The 15,962-nt window shown below is 37.7% G+C and overlaps 1 protein-coding gene across 1 annotated transcript in view; it reads left to right on the top strand.

Annotated features, from left to right (window-relative positions):
- cog6 (component of oligomeric golgi complex 6) overlaps positions 1–15,962 on the top strand; it is a 46,150-nt gene that overhangs the window by 24,430 nt on the left and 5,758 nt on the right. The window contains exons 9-17 of the mRNA XM_084125384.1: positions 2,224–2,352; positions 3,779–3,870; positions 6,759–6,823; positions 7,163–7,254; positions 7,421–7,538; positions 8,933–9,064; positions 10,432–10,599; positions 10,724–10,831; positions 14,650–14,703. Coding sequence (XP_083981510.1) covers positions 2,224–2,352; positions 3,779–3,870; positions 6,759–6,823; positions 7,163–7,254; positions 7,421–7,538; positions 8,933–9,064; positions 10,432–10,599; positions 10,724–10,831; positions 14,650–14,703 — 958 coding nt within the window. The remainder of the gene's footprint in view (positions 1–2,223; positions 2,353–3,778; positions 3,871–6,758; positions 6,824–7,162; positions 7,255–7,420; positions 7,539–8,932; positions 9,065–10,431; positions 10,600–10,723; positions 10,832–14,649; positions 14,704–15,962) is intronic.

Raw genomic sequence — 15,962 nt, forward strand, 5'->3', positions numbered from 1 at the left:
ATATTCATGGTTCCGGGTATACTAAATGAAGCAAGGGTGTAGAGTTGCATTTAAGCTATTTTAAGGCATGAAGGTTTTTTTCACAGAAAAAAAAAAAAAACATTTAAATATGTAATTTTGGTGATCAAAGATGAGTTTTAAGGGATAAAATTATTGACTACAGGGGGACTTTAATACTTAATTTATCTAACAGTATTGAGTGGTTCACTGTATCAAAAGCTTTTTGTAGGTTCAAAAGAGCCATACCACACAAATTACTTCCATCAATCTGTTTCCTTATGAAGTATAAGTGTCTGTTGAATAAGACCTCCTAAAACCTGATTGAAAATCATCAATTAATCTATACATATTCTCACATCTGTTTATGCACAACCTGTTGTATTACTTTTTAATGCCACACTAAGAATGAAAATATTTTGATTAATTGTTTATTTTCATGGGAAACCTTTCTTTAGATAGTGTAAATACTGTATGTAGTGTCACATGTCTGCAAACTTGCTCAGTTGTAATGTTTTATCTTGTTTAATTTCTTCATCGCTACTTTCGGTGCTGCCAATCTGTGAAAACATCCCTGGCATCCCTCAAAAGTGCCAAAATGTTCAGATACTCTCACATTGTTTGCGTTTCTATCTTTCCTAAAACTTCAGTTTATCTTTTTTATAGACCATACAGTTTCCCAAGGTGCCGCAGTCATGCGTTTAAACATGTTTACGGGCTTGACCGTTTCCTTGTCATTACTTGTTTTGTTTTTTTCACACTCTTATGTTATTTTTTATTCTTTCTCTTTCTGTCTGTGTCCCCTTCTTTTTTCATCCCGAATTCCCCAGAGTTCCTGGAATCCGTGCCAAACTTCTCCATCCCTCCTCTCCTCCCTTTTTCTCTGGCCGTTGCGGTCGCTACTGTTTAGTCTGCGCAGGGCTGTTCTCAGCCCGTAGATCAAAACATGGCCACGTTTCCTAACTGCGAACGGGGCCCTCCATTGTTTTTGTCTGGGTGTGTGACCCTGGGTCTTTCTAACCTAAAGTATTTTTCTTTTGCTGATTTCGGTGGCTGTTCTGAAGGTCTCGCAGTGTCTGTTTTGTTTTGTGGCCCGGGCATTTAATCTTGTTTATACTACAGATGTACAAACAACATATTTTTAATATGTACCTCAAGATGACTTGACTTAAGACAAAACAAGCATTAAAATAAGGAAACCAGGATTCATTTAAATTTTAAAAGTGTGATTTCTAGACCTAGAATAGTCATGTAAACTAATATAATCTTAAAAAGACGTGAGGATTTTTATAATGGATAGTTGGAGTCAAAAAGCCTTGGAACCACTATGCTAGGGGGTCTTCTGAAAATATTTTAAGAAAGGCGAGTTTTACATTTACCCATTCATTTTACTTTGTAAGGACTGAAATTAGTAGGTTGTTCATGAATTTATTTAAATTAAATCCCTAGTTTTCAACAGTATGAAGTCAAAAGAACTGTGCATATAAAGTTGTAAAAAAAAATCTTAATATTCTCTTTAAATCTCCTTTGTAACAATTATTTTACACAAAACACTATTCTATTTGAATCGTATTTGAAATTGAAAGATTTCACATAAGAAAAGATTTTTCATTTTTATAACTTTAACTGTACTCTGAAAGATAACTTGCATAGTTATCTAAATATTTTCCAGATAATATTTTAATAATTATTTTGGTTTTAGTACAATGACAATATATAAGCTACTTATTTAATTTAGTAAATACCATGTCTTTATAATTTCAAGCTTACTTTTCTCATTTATGCATGAACTGCCTTTATTTTGTGAATAGGGTTCCTCGCTAGAGGGTCATCATATATGGAAGTTCTCAGCAACAAAGTGTGACCATTTGTCTAATTACCAAGAAGCCTCGTGGGAAGTTATTTTTTAATGACAATGTTGTTTGATGGCAACTGAAGAATGAGCACATTTCCAGACCCTTCACAACCCACTCTCCTGAGTGTTGTGGTTTTAACAGGCCGCTAAAAAGAATCAGCCACTGCAAAAAGTATTGACTCTACATTAAAAGAAAATTTTATTATTAGCAATATATATTGTGTTTAAAAAAAAAAACTAATTTGGAATGGCCCTCAATTGAGAAGGATACTTTTTGCCCGCAGAGCATGTGGTTACAACATGGGCTATGTGCTAACCAGCAAAACCTCTTGAATTCATTTCTAACTCTCACTCTGTTCTACTTCTCCCAGGTACACACTGGATGAGTTCGGAACGGCGCGGCGTTCTGCCGTGGTCCGAGGCTTTATTGACGCCCTGACCCGCGGGGGCCCGGGCGGGACCCCGAGACCCATAGAGATGCACTCTCACGATCCGATGAGGTAGAGTCCATGACAAGTGCACTCATTGCGAATCATTCCATTCGAAAGCTTGCAGAAACACAATGGATGACATTTTCTCTTCTGTGCGCTAAAAATAATTACTTCAAATCGGCTATAATTGGGGGTCATTTCGAGGGTCACACCATTGTTAGCCACTAAAAGCCTCTCCATCGTTGATTAACGTCCTCAAATGTAGAGCTGCCATGCTCCTTTATGTGCTGCGTATCCTGAAGCTGCAAATCCAATTCAATGTCTAAGCACATTAAACCCAACCTGATTCTTTCAGGGAAGTGCTTCCTCTTTCATAGAATTACTTAGCGCTGGTTCAGAGAAAGGTCGGGCTGTTGAGATCTATGGATCGTCGCACGTGCTCCAGGCCGGCACCCCAACGAGCTTTCGAACGCCCTCCTCCCCCCTCCCGTCAGGAACCCGAGGAGAGAACATGAGGTTCTTGGCAGAACGTCGATAAAAGTGGGAAGCGGTGGTTCTCAGAACAGCATTTCCCCCTGCTGTCCGGTGTTAAAGGATATGGAGCCGATGTAATGATAGCTGACTGTGTGATGGCCTCAAATCTCAGGAAATCTATAACTCCACTACAAATCTAGAAGAAACACTAAGTAACTAATCATCTAGTCATCCAGTTCCTACCTGTTTCGTTTGCTAAGGCCATCATCACTATTGCAATTGGTCATAGTTAGGGTTAGAGATTTGAACAAACCCCTAAACTGAGGTATTAAAGGAAGTTCACCCTCATTTCACTCTAAACCTGTAAGAGGCTGATCACATAGAAAGTGTTTTTGCATTTCACTGTGCTGCTTTTCCATTGTTTTTCTATGTAAACATGCGCTAGATTGATGTTAAAGTTAAAAGAAGTCAAACTGATGTCTGAGCTGACACTCACTTTGCAAAACCCACCCAAAAAAAACACTCCTGCAGAGTCCAGGTTAGTAGAATGAAGTTAGAATGACCCCGAAATTCAAGATATGGAGGCAAAATACACCCCTGTATGATTTTTTTGTCCTATATTTCTAAATGATGTAGTTGAGGAATATGACTTGAACAAGAATATTGTTTTTCCCCGATTATGAGCACGATTGCAAATGTGATATTGATTTTATACAACAGTTCAATAAACGAGAAGTTACTATTGAGTTACATTTTAGGCACAATATTGTCTGTTTTTTTTTCTCCATTTCACCAGCAAAAATAGTTTTTAAAGAACGCTTCAGAACCATTGTGCGTCTCAGAGCAGTTGTTTCACTCCTGAATAAATCAGCATTTTTGAACGAATCAATAATTCATTGTGAAAGACAGTCACTTGCCTCGTTCCTGAATGAATCAGCGTATAGTAATATTGTGTTTCCATTGATTTTTAGCTCTGTTTGTGCTTATGCATGTCTGTTTGAACATCCAATCATCCAAACAGGTATGTTGGGGACATGTTGGCCTGGCTTCACCAAGCCACAGCCTCAGAGAAGGAGCACCTGGAGGCCTTGCTCAAGCAAGTTACCGTGCAAGGTACATGTCGTTCCATTCACACAAATGCTGTGTCGACACTGGAAGTGAGATTTGCTAGTTTTTATACCATTTCTGTTGAAGATCAAGTGGGATAGGTTCACCCTTTCTACAGCTGCTGAAGTTTTGCCTCAAGCTGCTCCTTTGTTTTCACATCAGAAAAATGTTGCTCTATCGTAAATACACTGAAAGAAAATACAATAATTTTGAATTAAAACAGATTATTGGAGTTTTACAAGAAAATCCTATTTCAGTCTTTCTACTTTCTACTACAATTTCACTTTTAATTAAATGTTACTTGCCGTTTCTTTGTAATAATTTGTTTCAATAGACAAATCCAATAATTCCAATAGGAATCGGTGCTATTGGGAATTTCGCTTGAGTGCATGCAAATTCGCCGCGCTGAGCAACAGAAAATGGGCTTTCACATCATTTTCATAGTTCCTATAACTACTGGTGGACGAACTCGCTTTTTGGCATGTTCGCACCTCAGGAACTGGGAATGACTTTAGTTGTAGGAGCACCTTTTGGAGGAGCTAAATTAGCTCTTACTTCAGAGTAGGGTCTAACCCAACACAATTGGAAGTACCAGTGACATAAGTGTACGTTGACTGGCCGAATACATGCCATATGAAACACCAGCACCCGACATTTTTAATAAGCAGTGTAAACACACAGTTTACATATGCTGCGTTTCAGACGAGGATGGACGTGGGAATATCTCAAATTAAATGTCCCGCTTCAGACCTCGGGGAGTTCCAGGCTGATTGATGTCACATTCACATATCGTGTTTTTGTGTCAATTATGGCAAAAACAGAATAAAAACAACATAAAATCACTTTGAAAACAGCTGACGAAAAGCAAAAACTAAGATATTATTACATAAACTTAAAGGGATATTTCACCCAACAAAATGGTTTTTTTTTTTTTTTTCATTTACTCACCCTCAAGTTCTTCGAAACCTGTATGAGTTTCTTTCTTCTGTTGAAGGTATTTTGAAAAATGTTGGTATTAACCAGAGAGTTAACGGTAGCCATTGATTTCCACAGTATTTCTTTTTTCCCACTATAGAAATCAATGGCTACCGTCAATTGTCTGGTTACCAACTTTCTTCAAAATATTTTTGTTTGTGTTTAACCGAAGAAAGAAGTTCGTACAGGTTTGGAACAACTTGAGGGTCAGTAAGTAATAACAAAATGTCCATTTTTGGGTGAACTATCCCTTTAATGTCTGATGTTAAAGTTTTTTTTTACGTTTATGCTTACTGGAAGCAGGACTTGCCGACATCTTGGAAGTGACGTCAAATGACGCGTCTCGCTGAGGTTTGGTGTTTATCGATGTACCTCAAGTTCACAGGTCGAATGTCCGACCTTGATCGGCATTCCAGACGTTATATCCAAGAATGAGGTGGTAAAAATCCAAATTCCAAGTTGTCTGGAACGCAGCATTACTCCTCAAACATGGAAAACCGCTATAGACATAAACACACAGAAAGCTAATGTTAATGGCATTTATGTCACCTTTGTCTGTGGCCTTGTGTTCTTTTCTCTTAATCGATGCTTGTTGTCATTGGAGATTTTGTCCTTCCTTTTTGCTCTTTCAATCACATAATCTGTACGTCTACATTTCATCTCCGTTATCACGAAACCCATGACACAACAACAAAAACACAGCTCCGATCACGCCATCCTCCAGCTGTCGATGACCCTAGGTGAAATGTAGTTCTCAGGGGACCGTCCTGGTGGCTATTTCCTCTAACCGAGTTCCTATAACTACCCAGTGTGAAAGCCCCTAAACACTACTTCTGTTGACAATGGACAATTGGCCTATTTTTGCCAATGAAATTTCACAGAATCTTTTGGTAATATGACTTCACTTTGGCCACGTACACACTGTAAAGTTTCGGGAGACAACCGCATTTAAATACGGGAGTGAATCCCCTAAAGTGCATTCCATGTGGGTACGGAACAAAACTCAAAATTGCGATGATTGATGCCATGGTAACCATAGCAATGTTCTTGGTAATATGACTTCACTTTGGCCACGTACACACTGTAAAGTTTCGGGAGACAACCGCATTTAAATACGGGAGTGAATCCCCTAAAGTGCATTCCATGTGGGTACGGAACAAAACTCAAAATTGCGATGATTGATGCCATGGTAACCATAGCAATGTTCTTGGTAATATGACTTCACTTTGGCCACGTACACACTGTAAAGTTTCGGGAGACAACTGCATTTAAATACGGGAGTGAATCCCCTAAAGTGCATTCCATGTGGGTACGGAACAAAACTCAAAATTGCGATGATTGATGCCATGGTAACCATAGCAATGTTCTTGTGTCTCACGTGTTTGGTATCCACTATTTTTGGCAAAATGAATATTACAGTGACCAAAGACTAGTAGGCAGATGCGGGTCGCAATATTTAGGTATTGTTTTCCATATAAAGCAGTTTGATTTAGCTCGGTTTTTATGAGCTTGTTCTTGTTCGCAGTTTTTTTTTCGACACGAATGAGACACGAATGAGTCAAGACTCGTAACTCTTTCCCTTGTGGTTTTCTTGCACCACACACACACAGAAAAGAGACACATCCCTGATGCATGTTTAAATACGTCATTAACATCTAGATGTTCAGTTCGGTTCTGTACACACTGTGTAGAATTTTTGTAAATGCCGTTGTCACTACCTGCAATTGTCTGGAGTTACTCACGTAAATGACTGAACCGTGTGTGTACAGAACAGGATTAAGTTCTAAAAGGTGAACTGACAGCCGTAATTAACTGCAGTGTGAACATTAAGCAATTAAGACTTCAAACATTTTAGAGCTTTTCCTCGCTCTGGGAAAGTAGTCGAGTTGTAGATCAATTGTTGTGCTGTGTCCATGCAGGGGTTGAAGAAAACATGCAGGAAGTAGTTGGCCACATCACTGAAGGCGTGTGCAGACCACTCAAGGTGAGATGAAAACACTGTCATTACAACTAATAATTAGGATTAATTTTTAGTAGTTGAGCTGTGGTGCTTAAATGGACAACTGAGGTTCAAGTCCTGCTTGCAACATTTCTTAATTCCATAAACCCCTCAACTTGCCAGCATATATATATATATATATATATATATATATATATATATATATGTGTATGTGTATGTGTGTGTGTGTGTGTGTGTGTGTGTGTGATTATTTTTTTTTTATTAACTTCAGTATTTTCTTGTAGTATCAAACCTGTACTGACTTGCGCAACACCCGACACCAGAATTGTTGATCTGTGTTTGTTTTTTTATTTCTTCCTCCAGGTGCGAATCGAGCAGGTGATCATTGCAGAGCCTGGTGCAGTTCTTCTGTATAAACTCTCCAACCTGCTCAAGTTCTACCATCACACCATCAGGTACACACACACACACACCTACACACACACACACACCTATGGTTAATGAAAGGACAAATCCTCCTCCTTATTTTACTGAAGAGCTTGACATAGATCCAAAACATAAATCCAGTTTTTGGCATAGCCAAAACATTTTTTCTGAATGCGCGTGTTTCCTCTCTCTCAGTGGCATCATGGGAACCAGCGTTTCCTCTCTTTTGATGACCATCGATGAGATGCACATGCTCAGTAAGAAGATGTTCTTCAACAGTCTCAGTCTCCATGCCAGTCGCCTCATGGATAAAGTAAGTACTTCTCCGGGGTTTTTTTTCTTGTCATTAGGGTCGGGTACTGAACTTGGTACTTTTAATGGCACCGACCGAATTACGTCGGTACTACCGAGTACCGATTCACATTAAATCAATTGTGGCAAATATCAGTACCTGAGAACGCATCTGGGCGTGAGAGTACGACTATTTAAATATGAATCCTGCATGTTCTGCGTGTGAATGAGTAGTGAATGAGTGAATGAGTGACACGCGGTTTAATTTACCTCACACACAAACACACACTGAAGCACGTGTGATGCTCGCTGTGTTTTTCAGCCTCTAGAACCTAAAACGAACACTGAAAATATAAGCTAATTCAAGCTATAATAATATGTAAATGATACTAAAATAACACTTACTGTACACATTCCAAATTCATCAAATCTCTCTTCTTGTGGTCTGGTGTTCCCATTTTCATATATCTGAAAAGATATGAAAATTCTGCCGTCATCATGCTAGTAAACCAGTAAATAATAACACCTTAATGGTCAATAAAAACACTTCCAAAAACTGGCTGAAAACAACCCAGAACACCCTTGCATTGTGGCGCTCTAACACAACATCCTATCCATCGATGGTGATTGACACAACAAATGTGCCTTACGGTCATTCATCAGTTGGATGGTGTTTTTGCCAGGCTGAAAAACAGCATTCTCGCACCAAGGATTTTAAATTAGCCCCAAAATATCCTTGAACATGAACAGGCTACTTTGAAAAAAAAAAAAACACTTCATTGATAAGTGGATCAATAGCAAGAGCAAGATGGCCTCCTCTCCACACTTCTGAGAGAATTATGGCCTTAGCAGCCCGCTAATCTAATCAGGCTTAGGACGTTACGTATCGCTCCCTGACGTCTCTCGGTGCCAGGAACACCAGCCCGAGCTAATAAGATATATTAGAGGCAGCAGAGCCCTAGGTAGTGTTCGCGTAGCAGGGTGTTTATTAGTCAGCCTTCAGAGGTGTCAGTCTCACTGTCAGACATGCCTGGCTTGGGTTTGAGGGTATTGGACATGAGTTAGAGCGGTAAATACTGCTATTAAAAGTCTGAATGTACAGAGTCTAAAACTCTGAATGTTTTGGCTGTGGGTCAATGACATGATATTAAAAATGCACTTTATACACAGTGGTTTTAATGTCCATCTCATGATGGACATGTTTTCTGTTTTTTTATTTATTTAAAATTCATTGTGATATTTTTGTGAGCTTAAAGTCAAAATGTGGTGTGAGGGGAAATATTAGTACTTGATGGGTGCACCATGTGTCACTTTTAAAGTCATTAAATTAAAACTTGTGTTGAAAAAAGTATAAAACCCATGAAACCTACAATATATTACTTGTGTTTTAAACAAGACTGTTAAATGTTTCCTCAGGTAGAGCTTCCTCCTCCTGATCTGGGTCCCACTGCCTCCCTCACTCAGACTCTGTCGCTCCTCAGAGAGGTTTTGGCCTCCCATGATTCATCAGTTCTGCCTCTTGATGCCCGACAGGCTGACTTTGCACAGGTGACTTTTTATTTCTTGTTTTGTGGAGAAATCCAGTGTGTTTCCACCTTTTAGTGACTGGAATGTGGTTGTCAGAAATAAATACTCCCCGTTTTGTTTTTTGTTTATTGTTAACTTGTATTTATGTATTATAGAACATTTATCAAGTGGAAGTAGAAGCGAAACATTTTGTAAAGCTTGAATATTTTTTATTATCGTTTCATTCAATAAATTATTCGGTTGTCTTATTATATTTGTGTTTATGCATTTCAGTAATATTATACACTGTTTTCCAAATATGCGTGCTTTACTTATGTTTAGTGTTGAGCATTACAAATAACGCGAGTTACGTAATCAGATTACTTTGTTATCAGATTACTTTACGTAATTACTTTACGTTATCAGATTACTTTATGTAATTAGATTACGTTATTAGATTACTTTACGTAGTTAATTACTTTACGTTATTAGATTACGTTATCAGATTACTTTACATAATTACTTTACGTAATCAGATTACTTTATGTAATTACTTTACATTATCAGATTACTTTATGTAATTAGATTACGTTATCAGATTACTTTACGTAGTTAATTACTTTACGTTATTAGATTACGTTATCAGATTACTTTACATAATTACTTTACATTATCAGATTACTTTATGTAATTAGATTACGTTATCAGATTACTTTACGTAGTTAATTACTTTACGTTATCAGATTACTTTACGTAATTACTTTACATGATCAGATTACTTTATGTAATTAGATTACGTTATCAGATTACTTTACGTAGTTAATTACTTTACGTTATCAGATTACCTTACATTATCAGATTACTTTATGTAATTAGATTACGTTATCAGATTACTTTACGTAATTACTTTACGTTATTAGATTACTTTACGTAATTACTTTACGTTATCAGATTACTTTATGTAATTAGATTACGTTATCAGATTACTTTACATAGTTAATTACTTTACGTTATCAAATTACTTTACGTAATCAGATAACTTTTTTCACACATTTATTTTATGTATTTAATCTCACTTTATTAACCGATGCCTTAGCTGTTGACCTTCCACGATTTAATTCAACCATACTAATTAGCAAAAACGACTTTAAACATCAAAGGGCCTTTACATTTGCCAAAATAGAACTTTAGTTTTTTGTTATTATAAAAAAATTTCATTACAAAAAAAGTAATGCAAAAGTAACGTAATGCATTACTTTCCATAAAAAGTAACTAAGTAATGCACTTTTAGTTTTAGGGAGTAACACAATATTGTTACACATTACTTTTAACAGTAACTTTCCCCAACACTGATAATGTTTATGTATAACAGAGGTCATGATGTTTTCTCTTTTTACGCTGGTTCTCAGGTGTTGTCCTGCATCCTTGACCCATTGCTGCAGCTCTGCACGGTATCAGCCAGTAACCTGGGCACAGCGGATATGGCCACCTACATGGTCAACTCCCTCTACATGATGAAGACCACACTGGCGCTCTTCGAGTTCACCGATAAACGCTTGGAAATGCTGGAATTTCAGGTGTGTTACACATGGACTTATTGCAAAATTTGAAATTCTAAGACAATTTAAAATGATAAATGGGTCAAACTGAGTTCTAAATGAAAGCGATTATTGAGTTCTTTTTATTGGTCACTTGCTGTAGATTGAGGCTCACTTGGACACTCTGATCAACGAGCAGGCGACGTTCGTGCTGGCCAGAGCCGCACTGAGCCACATCTACAGCTGTGTCCAGCAGCACAGCGCAGAGCAGGTGAGAACTCGTGTGAAAACCGCTCAGGATTTGAGTAAGGAACGGCTCTTCTTCTTGGATCACACTTTGAACCGTGCAAAAAATCCCCAAAACTCTCCCCCTCTCCGTTTTGCTCAGTCGACTGCTCTGCAACTGCAGAAGTTTCCCAGCGTTTTCAGGAATTATATGAATTATACACAGCTTCACAATACCCAGAAATAAAGCTTTTAAGGAAATTATCCTCGCAGAGCAGCTCACTGACGATTATTATCAGTTATTTAGTGCTGCTTTTATGCTTTTCAATGCAGCCTGAACATTTTGAGTGTTTCTTGCTTCTCATCAAGGGTAAATGAGTGTATAAAGAGGAAAGTTTCAGTTCTAAAATCTGATGGAATATTCAAAGCTGATTAACCTGATAAACAGAATGTGTTTCTTAAAGTTTTTTTTAAGAAAAGGACCGACGTCCAATGTCACATTTGCATAGACCGTAATATTTGAATCCATGATTGGTTGACTGCCAAACAAATAAAAATATTATACAGAATGATAAAATAATGTTATTAACCAGTTAAAGGTAATATTAAATAAGTGTTTCTGTTCAGAACAAAAAATTTTGGCCCTGATATTCTGGCAGTTATTTATTTTAACAGTTGGATGTTAAATTAGGTCCGAAAAATCTACAGAGAAGTCTGGAAAAGTATGGAATTTTGAAATGAAAAATGTGTAGATTCCTGGTTTAACTTTCTTTTGCAAAACACTATCTGTGGCCCATGTTTCACCTTTTATATCACCACCAACACACACACACACACACACACACACACACACACACTAATAGCACACATTACTTCCTTATTATCTTTTCATTTTACATTTGAAATGTCTATTGTCTATTCCATCCCTTTAGACCGTATTTCCATGGTTACCCTATGGTTCGAGGCTCATTAATAAAATCACAGAGCAGGGTTGTTCAGGCAAATTCATCACATGGCAGGAAATGGCCTGAGATTGAAAAAGAACACAAAAATAAAGCTTATGCTGTAAACACGATTACCTGTAAACATCTGTGCACGCATTTGCAGATTAGACCAAGCAAATGGTTTACCTTTTGTTTTGTTGTTGTTCATTAATGATGTGGCTTGGCACAGCTGAAAGCACTCAGCATCTCTTCTTACATCGTGTACTATAAAGGTGTATTGCAGATATTTAAGATCGCTGAAGATCTAATAACAACAACATTATAGTATTTCACTGTTGGCTCCTCTCTTTTTCAACTATTCTTCAAAGTTTCTTCTTTTGTGCTCCACAGAAGTATGTCGTATGAGTCAGTTCAGGAACTGAGAACCAGTTATTTTTTGGAACTCATTCCAGATGTTTGTTTTTCTTTGTTGCACATTAAAAATACGACAGTGTAGTCCAATTCTCAAACCAACGGTCTCAATTCTCAAACTCAGCAACTTTTTATGAGTTGTTGTTGTTTGTTTATTTATTTATTTATTTATTATGCAACCAGTGTAGTCTGATTCCTGAACTATTGACATCTATGAGCAAGTTCTTTTAAATTAATCAAAACTGCACAGCTTGACCAGTGTAGTCCAAATGATTCTTATGTCTCGTATTTTTAATTAATACAAAATAAATAAATAAATACAGTGCGACCAGTGTACTCTGATTCTTCTGCTAATGAACTGGCATGAATAATCCAGTTTTTTTAATGAAAGAAAATGTACATCATGACTGGTGTAGTCTGATTTTTAAATGAATGACTCTTTTGATTTATTTTAGTGAATCAAACACTTACAGTGCAACCAGTGTTGCCAGATTACCAAATGAATGATTCTTAAGGCAGTTAACTTACACAAATGATCCATTTCTTGTTAATGAATCGAAAACACAACATTACCGGTGTAGTCCGAATCTCAAAAAATTACTTCTTTTTTTTTTCTTTTTTTTTTTTATCAAATCAGAAACATACAGTGGCCAGTGTAGTCAATGAACTGGCAAGAATGATTCAGTTCTTTTTAATGAATCACTTGAAACAGCTACTGACTCACTAAATCGCAATTTATTCGTCATGACTTATAAAGCAAGAACTGTTGCCCTTTCATGTTGTTCCTACAGCTTTTGATGCTTACTCTCGTTTATGGGTGTTTGAGCGGAGTAATTGTCAGGTGAAAAAGTTTCCAGTGAACTTGGCGACTCTTTCGGACATGTTGCGGCACTTTAAGCAAGGTGTTATATTACAGAAGACAGGCGAGAAAGCAAGAAGCATTGAAAGTAAGCACGGGTGTGTGTGGGTCTTGGCAGAGCAGTGCAGTCTGGGCATTTCCACGCCTGTCCTCATCACACACCCCCGTAAAAGGCTGGCGTGTGACTAAGCGTCTCTGGACACCTGCTGTCCACAGCACAGGACACAACTGTCTCGCCTACTGCTTCAATGTCTTCTCTGTCCACTCAACGCTGGTAATTACGGCCTGTCTCGGCTTTATACGGCTCCTGCTGCCCACAACAGACATTATTCATCAACCAGGCCCTCAAAAGCCAACTTTGTGTCTCATGTCCATGGCATCATTTTAAAAACATTACCAACCTACAAATTGTATACGCTAGAAAAAGACCACTAGACTGTATTAAGATCCTGTTGATGTTTGACACTCATAATGAATCTTTTGTACACTGTTCATGTTGGTGCGAAGTACCTAGAACTTCAGAATCATCCGTTTTATAATATCAGCCATGAGAGGTTGTGCATTACAAGGATTCATGTCTAAAACCTCCTTAATTGTGGTAAAAAAAATCATTGTGATGAATGATCTGAAAGGTCCATTGTTTATTGTCAGTAGTGTAGCAATGTTTGAAGCACAATGCGGCAAATTCGCGTAAAGACTTGAACCTGTTGCGAAACCTGCATGGGTAAATGTTTCCCAATTGTGTGGATTCCTCTTGAAGGATTCCTCCTATCTTAACTGCGTTGTTTGTAGCGACTAATTATAATTCATATAATATTTAGTCGGTGCATTTACAACTTTCTGTAAATTGGCTATTCTATAACGACTTTAAACGGTTCTCATCCAATCAAATTTTAGAGTCCACTGCAATCATAGGGGCTGTTTGCACGACACCAAACTTGTATGCGTTTTGGCTGTTCGTTTACACGACAACGGCGTTAAAAACGGGGTTCAAAGTGAGTTTTTGAAAACTGTCTCCATGTAAACAACAAAAACATGAATCTCTGAAGACGATGATGTCATGCACATGCGTATTACGTGTTCAGTCTATAGTGTTTCATCGCCATCTAATGGCCTGGCAGCAGAACACAGCGTTTTTAGTCGTTTTCGCGGATCCGTGTGAATGGGGATCGTTTTGACAATGGTGTCATCTGTACGTGGAAAACTCAAAGGAAAAACTTCTCCATTTTAAGCATATCGTTGTTGTATAAATGTACCCATAATCTCTACAAGTGTGTGAACATAAAGGATTCTGGGTACACAAGCTTGAGTTCAAGAACTCAATTGAGTGTATCAGAAGTCAATTCATAATGCAACACCTAGCGAAGTGCTGTTGCTGTTCAATTGCATTGTACAATAGATGGTCAAAAGATGTTCTTTTCTCAGCCATATTTTCCATCTATCCATCTATTCAACAGCGTCACAAAGCAGCTACGAATTAGGTTGAAATGTGAAATTTCTCACTTCATGTGTTTTCAAGCTGTCCTGTTGCACCTATTCCTTCTCTTTGTTTATGTGTTATATCTGTGCCGCAGGCTGTTTCAGTTCACACAGCTGAAGGGAAGTAGTTGTGTATCCTTCTCTCATGTTTTTCTGTGTTCTCCTTCTTAGGGTCCCTTGGCCAACCTCCCTGGCATGGACAGCACATCCTTAAAAACAGCAATGGTGAGGCCTGTTTGTCTTTCTTTATCAAAGTGCCCCCTATTATGCTATTTTAAAGTTTTCTAATGTTGTTTTGGAGGTCTCCTACAATAGGTTTACATGCATCCAAGGTCAAAAACACTTTGCCGATTTTCAACTCACTTTGTATTGTTACAGTGTCGGAAATGTATATAAATTAACAATGTTTACTCGTTTTCCATGTTACCTGGACTGATAAATTCACGTTTATTTGTCAGCAAAACTCCGCCTGATGACACACAACACGCTCTAGGCTTTCGCGGAAACTACAGATTATACTTCCACAGTTTTCTTTCCCCGTCCAGATTTTACAGATCACATTTTTATGCAAAGCAGTTCTTTTTAATTAAGAGTATTTTTTAATTTGTCAGCAAATTTAAAAGCACTTAAGTGATGGTCATATTCCCTATATTCACTGTAAAGCTGAGCTTCTAAGCTTTAAAACGACACCTATATTGTGTTAGTTATCATGGGGTCAAGTAACATGATATCTTAGCCCTCCCCCCGCTTCGGATTTAAGAGATTATGGTCAACAATTAATCGGACAATTGATTGTTAATTTAAACAATGATTGATTATGGGAATTTATCTAAATTGACATCCCTAGACTTAAACGGTTCAGTGAAGGATTCAGTCTCTCTAAACCCCTCCTTTCTGAGAGCTTGCTCATTACATTTACAATTTATTCATTTAGCAGACACTTTTATCCAAAGCGACTTTGGATACTCTTCTCTGATTGGTCAAATTATCCAGTCTGTTGTTATTGGTCTACGATACAGCCTGTTTTAGAAACCAAGTGCCCTTTACTATATCTGAGTTCCATATCTGATCTTCCTCAGCACTTGTACACACAGTGATACGAATGGTAACGATGGCGTTTATTTTACCGTATCAATTTGGGCTTGAGTCCTCATCCTTTTGATGTGCTGAAAAGTGGGTTTGTTTTCGCAGCGCATAAAACAGTGTCTTCTCGACATGTCTACAACACAAACCAAACTCTTCCAGGCCTCAGCTACAACTAGTGTTTGAGGGTCAAAGTAGACATTGTTCACAGGCAGCCATTGAAGAAGCCCATTATGCAAATTTGTTACAAACCTATGGAGGTTCGAGTAGGAAGTAAGAATTGAAAACCGTCTGAAACAAATTACAGTGTTTTCACAGCTTTTCTGTCTATCAATCTTTTGTTCAGACCCTTTTGCCACTTTTTAGGTGAAATCACATTTCACATACATTTTTACATGAAA

The sequence above is a fragment of the Abramis brama genome, assembly GCF_963993115.1.
Source record: "Abramis brama genome assembly, chromosome: 10".
In the NCBI taxonomy this organism is placed as follows: Eukaryota; Metazoa; Chordata; class Actinopteri; order Cypriniformes; family Leuciscidae; genus Abramis; species Abramis brama.